We start from the raw sequence: 10725 nt of genomic DNA on the forward strand, positions 1-10725 counted from the left end.
CATTTGATCTTCTTAATCACTGCCACTGGGGTTCCCCGAAGCCTGACACTCAGCTTTTATTGCAGTGCTGCAGTCTGTTTTCTTCCCCTTCCAGGTCAGTGTTTACCTCCAGAACTGGTCCCACGTCCTGAGCTATGTGAGCAAAGCCGAGTCCACGCCAGAAATTGCAGAGGTAGTAAGCTTTTTACAACATGACTATTGCCACCAACCCAGGTCCGTGCCTTTTATTTTTACTTCCTTTTTTAACAGCTGTATCTAGCCATTCTTCCAGCCGCACGCAAGACAGAGTAGAGGTCTCCCCCCCCCCCCACCTCATTTTACCCTTACAACAGCCCTGTGAGGTAGCACAGGCTGAGAAAGGCCATCCAGCAAGATTCATGGCTGAATGGGAATTCTTAAGCCAGGTCCCCCCACTTCTACTCTTAACTGCTATGCTGTGTTGGCTCTCAGTATGGTATGTGGCGCCCTGGATTTATGCCCTGGGGCGCCATAATTTCCTTGTAAAATATTGGACCTCGGTGCCCTACAGGAGGATTGTGGCGGCAAATTAACTAATGCTGCCTTTTGAGGGGTTCTAATGCACCCCTTGAACAGAGACCCTGTTTCCTTTTCATCCTGCTTGGTGTTCCCTGTTGAGCTCTGGGTGCCTTTTCAGACTTGGGTTATGCTGGGAGCCAAGGAGATTGCAGAGCAGAAGTGCTTCCTCAGATGGGTTTAACAGAAGGAATTAAACCCCCCCCCCAAAAAAGCTGCTGTTTATTTGCTGATTCTCTGCCTCCTCCCTCTCTAGCAAAGAGGAGAACGTGACAGCCAGACACAGGCAATCCTCACCAAATTGAAGTGTGCCGCAGGTGAGTGAGTAAATTGCATGCCTCATAGATATTATAGCATATGCCCTTAGTGCTGACCAGACTTGCTGTGTGCAGAAACAGCACAGCATTTAGGCATAACAAACTTACTTTCTTTCCTTTTCTACCCCGTGATAGAGCAGGGCAAATTCCCAAGTACAGCTCCTGCGTTTTAGTTCCCCGTCTTCTGGCCTTAGATCTGTGGAAAGGCGTGGAGCTCCTCTTCTAGGTTTCCGTGTGACCCTACCAGTGTGTCTCTCCTAACACATGCAAGCAGTGTCTTGGAGAGAAGAACTAATTCTTAAGTCTGGTTTCTAGGCTTGGCGGAACTTGCTGCCCGGAAATACAAGCAAGCAGCAAAGTGCTTCCTGTTGGCCTCATTTGATCACTGTGATTTCCCTGAGGTAAGGATTAGGCAGAGATATTGAGAGGTGGGGAAGCTGTGGGAACGGTTTGGGGGGGGGGAAGATGCCAGATAGCTGTGGCCTATTCCTAATTTGGCCTGATTTGGGGGGGGACCATGTTCCTCCTTGATTTTTCCGAGTGTCTTGAAGACCAGCTTTTCTGTGGGCATGTGAACAGAGCAAGGTTCAGATTACCTAGCTGTCTACACCTGTAGCTATCCTTGAAGATCGCTTCTTCAGAGGCTTCCTCTCCTCTCTTTTTCTAGCTGCTGTCCCCTAGCAATGTGGCCGTGTATGGTGGCCTCTGTGCATTAGCCACCTTTGACCGTCAGGAATTGCAGCGTAATGTCATCTCCAGCAGGTGAGTGCTTTGGAGGACCTTGGGCATGAAATAGGCCAACTGAATTAGAGCTGTGTTGTTGTTGTTGTTGTTGTTGTTGTTGTTGTTGTTGTTGTTGTTGTTGTTGTTTTGCCTTTTGGGTTCTGAGTTGCTCTTAGTATTTGGTAAGCAATTTAGTTAGATGACTCCCCAAAGGCTCTGGATTTGATTTCTTGTTTGTTGTTTGAGTCCCTTGGGCAGGACTCTTGAGGACCAGTTGCTGAGGAGCAGCAACAGGAAAGGGCTGGTGCTGTCGGACCCTGTTTGTGGACTTCCCAGAGGCATTGGGATGCTGAAAACAGGATGCTGGACTAAATGAACTCTTACGTTCCTAAGCCACTGTGTCTAGGTGTTGATTTCCCTGTTTGAGAATAGAGAACAATGACATGTCTGCACTGTGCTACTGTGAGAGAGAACAAGAAAAGGATGGCGAAGCCCTTGCGAGTTAAAAGGAAGAATGCAGGGCAATTGCATTTGGTTTCCTGTGGGTGTGTGGAACTTGGAGCAAACCAATGGTGAGGAGAGATTAGGCAGTTTCCTCCCACTAGTCCTCTACTCCCAATATCCATCCTGTGACTTCTTTTCAAATTAAAAAAATATTAAAAAGTCTGAAAGAAGAATGGCAGAATTGTTCGGCCCCTGAGCAAGGCTGTGTTCTGGCCAGACGTGCCTCCCCATAACTAGGGATCGCATCTCCCAAGATGCAGAAGAACCTATTGCGGCCTTCCCTCACCTGAGGGGAAGTTTTGGACTGCAACGCCCATCAGCCCAATGGATGGCCTATTGGTTTATTGACTCATTCCTTTTCAGCCTTTTTTGCACAATCACCATAGACACCAACATGTGGCATTCTTGTAGGGGAGAGGGACCCTAGCCTCTTTTTAAAAGGGTGTGGGAAGTAGATGACTTTGTGCTCTGACCCACTGTATCTGCAGCTCCTTCAAACTCTTCTTAGAGCTGGAGCCACAGGTGCGGGACATCATCTTCAAGTTCTACGAATCCAAATATGCCTCATGTCTCAAGATGCTGGATGAGATGAAGGTGAGTCCTAGAGAGCTGAGCTCTCTCTGTGTGTTGCTGGGTGTTTTTTGGAGCATGGTTTTTATTCGTTTTCACCTTTAAACTGTTTAACATGGTTGCGTTGAGATATATCTTTGTTTCCATTGGAGCGTATGACACGCAACAGTTACTTAGAATTTAAAATAAAAATAAAACAACAATAAACACTTAGATAAACATTTCTGAATCTAGTAACTAAGTTGTGTAGAAGTGTATATACAAAAATTATTACAGATAGGAAATGATGCATAGTAACATGTATTGCTTAGCCTCTGTGTGTTTTGAGAAGGGTCTGCAGCAGCAACATTTATATTGGTGAACCCTTGATGGCCCTTTCCTGACAGGTATACTTATTCCTGGTATACAAGCACCAAATGAGGAAGGTGCTGAAAATGAGGAAGTGAGAGGCAGAGGGAGGGACGGAAACAAGGTGGCAAAACATGGCTTGGTGCAACATGAATGAGCATTGGGCTTGTGCACTCCCTCCTTCCATGGTGTGTTCAACTTAATAAGTTATTCCTGGTTTGAGCCAAACCATAGCTTGACATTACATCAGAGCAAAACCATGGCTTGGCGTTATGTCTGAACTGAGTCAATAGGTTAGCCTCTCCAAGTACAGTGGTACCTCGACTTACGAAGGCGATCCGTTCCGCAACGCTCTTTGTAAGTCGAATCCTTCAGTTATCGAAGCGTCCGTTTTGCGTATGCGCGGAGCGCGATTTTGCACTTCTGCACAGGCCCAGGACACATGCGTGGCGAAAAGACTTCTGGGTTGCCGACTTCGTAAGTCGAAACCTTCGGAAGTCGAGTCATTTGGATGTCGAGGTACCACTGTAGCTTTATTGCAAACTACCTGCATCTGCTAAGCTCAGACTGGCAGCAAATAAAACGCAGGACTATCTAAAGCTATGTGTGTAAATATGTACGTTCGTAGAGAGACCTTTCCCATGTCTAAATAAAGAAGGGGGGAGGGACAAATGTCCCTTGAGGAAAAGGCTCTGCTTGCGTTTGTAGTTTTAGTTGCTGGTCTGAAATTACACTGGCCTGATTGTGAAGGCCGTTACATAAAATAAATGTATCCACTGCTTACTTATCATCTCCCTACTCTCTCTAGCTGTTTCATGAAGACTGTTGCTTGTTCGGAAATGGTCAAAGTAGAGAGGGCAGAATTCCTCTCTCCTCAGTACTAGCTGGGTTGTTTTCTCTAGGTTAATAGCAGTCAGTGCAAATGTTATGTACCTTCTGTTGGATGTGAAATATTGCTGTAGCCACCACTCAGGATATGAGGTGCATCTGATACAATGCCTTTGTAACAGGCATCCCCAAACTGCGGCCCTCCAGATGTTTTGGCCTACAACTCCCATGATCCCTAGCTAACAGGACCAGTGGTAAGGGATGATGGGAATTGTAGTCCAAAACATCTGGAGGGCCAAAGTTTGGGGATGCCTGCTTTGTAACCTTTAATAGCTAGACCTGATTATTTTCCAGTAGTATTTTGCTAACTCCACAAATACATGTCTCTTGCTGTGTCATGGGTGAAGGGTTGGGGAGAGCTTTATGTGTCAATTCTTCCTGACACAGGATAATCTGCTGCTGGATATGTACCTGGCACCTCACGTGAGAACACTTTACACGCAGATTCGAAACCGCGCCCTCATCCAGGTAATTGCCATCCTAATAATTGCTCTCCTTTTGTCCTAACTGGTCGCTTTCGGTCCCTCGCCGAAGCGCAGCATAGAGGGCCATTAATGGACATTTTCATTCAATGCTCCTTTCTCATTCTCAGTATTTCAGCCCCTATGTGTCAGCAGACATGCGGAAGATGGCCACAGCCTTCAACACCACGGTGGCAGCTTTGGAGGACGAGCTCACTCAGCTGATCCTAGAAGGACTGATTAATGCCAGAATAGACTCTCACAGCAAAGTGAGTACCAGTCACGTCCAAACTAAGCCTTCCTGACTGCTGCTGCTGAAAGCTAATGGCTTGGTAGTGATAAAACCCTAGCTGCATGAGGGCTTTTGCTTGCACAATGAGGCTTCCCCCCATCTCCCCACCCCTACCACCTTGATATTGGCTGGGATGGGGGGTGGCAATTGGGATAACCTCCGGAAGAGGGGATTGGGGGCGTTGTTCTACCTGGCAAGCTGCAATGCTTGGATAGATGGGACTTTTGCCATAGCACGATGATCCATTACACCCTGAATGCTCCATGCATTTCTTTCACTGTAAACTAATTTAAAAATAAGCCAGTGCCACGTTAAAGCCCAAACTGGGTGCTAAAAAACGCCCGCTTAAAATCCCAATTGCTGCACAAAAGTTTTCATGATATTTAGGCTAGTACAGTGGTACCTCTGGTTACGAACACGATCCCTTCCAGGATCCCGGAAGGTTACGTAACCCGAAATGGTCGTAACCCGAAGCGCCATTTTGCGCATGCGCAAAGAACAAATTCCGTGATTTTTGCACTTTGCGCATGTGCAGAATGCGCGCGGGGCGAAAATACTTCCGGGTTTGCGGAGTTCATAACCCGAGGTACGACTGTACAGGAATTGCAGAAGGCAGAGGAGGATTTAGTTGGAGAGGAAAGGGAGTTCTCCAAGATGCACAAGCCCATGCCTCCTTGTCCCTGGAATCCCTCCCTCAGTTCCATTCTGGCTTCTGAGCCTCCATCAGGCATGTCGCTTCATTTTTGAATGCTAGAAACGGCCACTCTTTTCATTTTAAACTCCAGAGTTTAAAGTTCTCTTCCACAAAGGCAACTTCACAGTGTCCTTGTTTCCAGCAAATCAGACACTGCCCCTCCAGTGAGCATCTGGGGCTTGGGTGGCTGCTGTCCGGAAGGATGCTGTGAGCCCTTCAACTTTCTTGGTTTTTTTTGTAGATTTTATACGCACGGGATGTTGATCAGCGTAGTACTACCTTTGAGAAGTCCTTGCTGATGGGGAAGGAGTTTCAGCGTCGCGCCAAAGCTATGATCCTACGAGCAGCTGTCCTGCGTAACCAGATCCATGTGAAGGTCAGCAGAGGGCTAACTTTCTAATGGCTTTTATGTTTCATTGCTGTAAATTGCAGACCTAGCGGTATATAAATATTTAATAAATAAAGAGGCTCTAAATTCTGGCCAGGGGCTTGCTGCTTCTAAAAGTACTGGGCGCTCTTGCAGAGTTTTGTGTGTGAATATAAGTCACTAGCACTGGGGTCAAGCTGATACGTACCATTTGAGCCAGCTTTTCTCTTACATGCCCTGAATGGCTTTACCTTACAAATGTAGCTACCGTGTTTCTCATATTATAAGACATGTCTTATATTTATTTTTTCCTCAAAAAAACACACTATGGCTTATTTTCAAGGGATGTCTTATTTTTTTCCTTCTCCTCCTGCCGCGGCCGGCATTGCTCCTGCGCCTATCACTATGTCTTATTTTCGGGGTATGTCTTATATTCCTTGAATGCTTAGAAATCCTGCTATGGCTTATTTTATGGGTATGTCTTAAAATATGAGAAACAGGGTATTTACAAGCAACAAGCAACTAAGGTAAACATTGGGGGGGGGCAGCAGTTTTCATGAATTCTACTCATATTGATCCAGAGCAGATTCCAACATATAGTTAGCAGAGGAAAAACTTAAACACATTGCAGGATTCTGAAAAAAATAGACCAGAGGCAATTAATATTTCATCCAGCAGAGCTTTACTGAAGGCAAATGAGCATAATGGTCACAAATCCAATACATTCAGGATTGGCACCGTCCATAAGAAATCCAGTTGCAGCAAACTTAACTTAAACTTAGAATAACTTATAACACTAAGCATACTATATACAGAACACCACACCAGAAGGAAAGAGAGATAGAAAGTGAAACCCAGGCTCCTTCTGGCCTATTATTATAGTCAGCATGACCTTGACAGAAAGAGATAACAGAACCAGTTTAAGCCAGCTGTACTCAGCTTCTCTGAAGGAATAACCCAAACATCATGAACCTTCTGCTTGTTTCTAGGCAGAATAGAAACTTTACGTGTCAGCTAGAAACTTCCAGCTTTCTCCAGTGTCTTTCCCAAAGAGAAGCTTTCAGAACCCTCTGGAATTAATTAGAATAGGAAAGATCTCTACACATCAAATCAATACTTTTTGTACCAAGAAATGCAAACTGACAGCAGTATCCAATTCTCCAACTCTGCTGCCGTAACAAAAGTCTGGGAATGCTGTGGAACCTCTTCTATCTCTTCTGTCCAGTCGCTCGTGTGCCCTCAAGAGACTTGCCTTGGAGATTTGGGGGACCTCCCAGAGCACATTTTTGGGGTATTTTGGATTGTGGGGAGTAGAGCTGAAAATAATTCCAATATTTTTCACATCTGGCAACCAATGGTTTCAGGTAGTACATGGGTAGACGAGTCAGTTTAGTCAGAATCAAGTATACACTTCCAGAATCAACATTAAATACATTGCTTCTGGTAAATGAGCCACCATAGCCGCTAGAGGGCCGGGGAAATTTGAGGTTTTTTAGACTTGACTACCCATATACTAGGGGTGCGGGTGGCACTGTGGGTTAAACCACTGAGCCTAGGGCTTGCTGATCAGAAGGTTGGCGGTTCGAATCCTCGCGACGGGGTGAGCTCCCGTTGCTCGGTCCCAGCTCCTGCCAACCTAGCAGTTCGAAAGCACACCAAAGTGCAAGTAGATAAATAGGTACCGCTACAGCGGGAAGGTAAACGGTGTTTCCGTGTGCTGCTCTGGTTCACCAGAAGCGGCTTTGTCATGTTGGCCACATGACCTGGAAGCTGTATGTGAGATGAGCGCTGCAACCCCAGAGTTGGTCACGACTGGACCTAATAGTCAGGGGTCCCTTTAGCTTTACCTTACCCAAATACTACCGAAAACCAAGGGGGCATATTGGTTGCCAGAGGTTTTTTCCCCCCAGGTCCCCTACCCCACTAGGAGGGTGAGAGGAAACAGAAGTCCCATTGTGCCAGCACAACCAAATGTACAGAGCATTGGATACAATCTATCTATCCCCCTTAAAAAAATAAATTTATAAGACTAATAAATAAATAAATTTGCTTCGGTGCAAAATGACAGTTCATGTAGTAGCTGCAATATTTAAGGCAGGAATGGGGAACCTTAGACAGGGTTAGGGAGCCTCAAGATGTTGTTGGGACTCCAACTCCATAGGCAATAGTGCAGGATGATAGGGGGTTGCAGTCCAGCAACATCTAGAGGGCCACTGGTTCTGCATCTCTGTTTTAACAGCAATCTGAGCGTAGTCAAAATGCAGAGTGTTGTTGGCTGGTTTACAATGGGAAAGCTCAGCTTGCTGCAAGACGAGGCGTTTGTGCCATGCTCCTCTTCAGGGTGATGAAGTGCCAAGGATCATTCAGTTTGACCACAGTTTATCATGGGACCAACCAGAATGTGAGATGTGCAAGGCCTGGATTTCTAATCTCATGTTATTTTCTCCCAAGGAGAAGATGAAAAGTCTATAAACTTTTCCATACATATTTAACCACCAATTCCTACAGCTCACTGCTGAGGTAGGAATCCTGGAATAACTGGATACAGGGAATAATCCCGTCTCTAACCATTCTGATGTTTTGGGGAGTAATGTAGTTGCTGCTCATTCGGCCCTGGTCTGGGGTTTTCCTCCACTTGCCTGCAACCACGGACCCTTGTGGGTTGGGGAGAGGAGGTGTCTTCCCATCTCATCGCTCACTGGGCCTGCGGCCTCTCTCTCTCTCTCTCTCTCTCTCTCTCTCTCTCTCTCTCTCTCTCTTTTTCTTGCAGTCTCCTCCGAGAGAAGGAAGCCAAGGTGAACTCACTCCAGCAAACAGCCAGTCCCGGATGAGCACCAACATGTGAAGCGCTCTGAATCTCCAAGAGACTCTTCCTTCCCCCACACACCCAGGGCCATGTGTATCCAGCGTCCAAGCCACCAACTGTTCCTTGGTGCCTTTTCGGACTCTCTAGGTGTGGGAGGGGCAGGACTGTCAGGGGAGTCTGCCTTTAGAGTCTGATAATTCCTCTTAGAACAGAAACTTCCATTAGATGCAGCACGTCAAGAATACGCAAGCATGTGAGAGTGCCGGGGGTGTATCTTGTCCTTCCCCCAGGGTATTTCACAAACAGGGGCTTATCTTAAGCTGCCAACAGAGCTTTCTGGGGTTTCCTTTCCATAAATGATATGTAGCCTGAATCTGGAGGAACAAGTGCGTTTCCGTAGAACTTCATTCACACCGACACGTTGTCTCAGACCCGGAGAGTCCCCCCTCGGGCAACATCCAGCAGGAAAGCTAGCATCAGTTCCATTCCCTCACTCTCCAAGGCTTATGTTTGCATTTACCCTGGGTCGGCACCATTTCAATCTGTTCTTCCTTTAAAAGTGTGCGCTCTGGCTTGTTCTCACATCCCCAGCCTGGTTTTGACTGTGGTTTTTAATGTTCGTCACCCAATTTTACTGCTGTAGTGTATGGTGGCTTTCTAGCCTTTTGGGGCGCTAATAGAGAAAAGTAAAATGACATTCAAGTAGTACATCCATCTGCGTCTAGGCAGGAACCTGCTTGCCCGGGTGTCTGCACTCCTGGCACCACTTTTTATTTATCCCTTACAGAAAAGGGTTGTGGGTCACAGGCCAGACTCGGGACTGTGTTCTCTTAATGAGCCTTGTTTAAATGTTTGAATATTCCACAGTGACTTCCGTTTGGGGTTCATTCGTTGGTGTTTATCCCAAGGTCAAAAGTTACAAAATTGAACCTAGCCCTTGACAACTCAACTTTCTACAGACACTGTTAATGCTGTTTAGTTTAAATCAAAATTCTCTCCTATGCATTAAAAAGCATAATTGTAAAGATAACCTGCAGATTGGAACATTGGTTCTTTCCTCCCCTTCTCTTCTTTTTCTTTCATAAACCTGGAAACAAGACAATACCCTAGCACAGGATCTGTGGAAACAACAGCTGTATTAGGTGTGATCCCTGGAAAGTAACCCTATCGTACACAGTGGGCTTACTATAGTATGCTATTTCAGAAACTATTGTGATCTAAGAAAACAGCTCTTTCAAGTGGTATTGAACACATATTTTTCTGAACAAGGTTTGGAATTAGAAACACACTCTGGAGTCCTCTTGTCCAGCACTTGACCAGGCATTAGGAAGACTAAGTCACTCCCATAGAAAAGCATAATGAAAGGGAATCAGTAGTACAAGGTCTATTTACATGGCCTGTATTTCTTCCATTGGGTTTTGTTTCTTGCATATGCTCTTAACTGTGCGACAAAAGGAGTTTAAGAAAGCTTTGGTCCTGCTCCCCCCCCCTGGAAATTATCCCACCCAGACACAGCTCAGAAGGGATTTTTTTTTTTGCCTCAGGTGCCAAAGGGACCCAGGTGGCACTGTGGGCTAAACCACTGAGCCTAGGGCTTGCTGATTAGAAGGTCGGCAGTTCGAATCCCTGTGACGGGGTGAGCTCCCGTTGCTTGGTCCCAGCTCCTGCCAACCTAGCAGTTTGAAAGCACATCAAAATGCAAGTAGATAAATAGGAACCGCTATAGCGGGAAGGTAAACGGCGTTTCCATGTGCTGCTCTGGTTTGCCAGAAGCAGCTTTGTCATGCTGGCCACATGACCTGGAAGCTATACGCCGGCTCCCTCGGCCAATAATGCGAGATGAGCGCACAACCCCAGAGTCGGTCACGACTGGACCTAATGGTCAGGGGTCCCTTTAGCTTTACCTTTACAGGTGCCAAAATAATTTACTTTTGGCACTATGCACCTTGACACTATTTTTTGCAGCATTGGGCAAGGGAGAGAACACCATTTGTTGCTTTGCCTCAAATACCAGAATGTCATGTTTTCTCTCACTTCTCTAGAAGCCTCTTGCAGCATAGCTTCAGTTTTTTAATATGGTGAACTCTCAGCCCAATGCTGCTTAAAGGCAGAATTATTAGCAAATAAAAGAGAGCTCAGAATTAAGATGCCAGACCTTCCGGAAACTTGTTTTTCCGACTTTGCAATAAAAACAACTAAGACCTTCAATTTGAATGACATC

At 46.0% G+C, this 10725-nt stretch overlaps 1 protein-coding gene across 3 annotated transcripts in view; it reads left to right on the forward strand.

Annotated features, from left to right (window-relative positions):
- Nucleotides 1-9534, forward strand: part of GPS1 (G protein pathway suppressor 1) — a 20602-nt gene extending 11068 nt beyond the window's left edge. For all 3 annotated transcript variants that reach the window (XM_088663047.1, XM_035104291.3, XM_060271903.2), the window contains exons 6-14: nucleotides 95-172; nucleotides 791-851; nucleotides 1167-1252; nucleotides 1519-1613; nucleotides 2567-2672; nucleotides 4272-4352; nucleotides 4477-4614; nucleotides 5573-5707; nucleotides 8469-9534. In XM_088663047.1, coding sequence (XP_088519173.1) covers nucleotides 95-172; nucleotides 791-851; nucleotides 1167-1252; nucleotides 1519-1613; nucleotides 2567-2672; nucleotides 4272-4352; nucleotides 4477-4614; nucleotides 5573-5707; nucleotides 8469-8543 — 855 coding nt within the window. In that variant the 3' untranslated portion in view covers nucleotides 8544-9534. The remainder of the gene's footprint in view (nucleotides 1-94; nucleotides 173-790; nucleotides 852-1166; nucleotides 1253-1518; nucleotides 1614-2566; nucleotides 2673-4271; nucleotides 4353-4476; nucleotides 4615-5572; nucleotides 5708-8468) is intronic.
- The last annotated feature ends 1191 nt before the right edge of the window (nucleotides 9535-10725 follow it).

This window comes from Zootoca vivipara, chromosome 2 (genome assembly GCF_965207765.1).
Source record: "Zootoca vivipara chromosome 2, rZooViv2.hap1.1, whole genome shotgun sequence".
In the NCBI taxonomy this organism is placed as follows: Eukaryota; Metazoa; Chordata; class Lepidosauria; order Squamata; family Lacertidae; genus Zootoca; species Zootoca vivipara.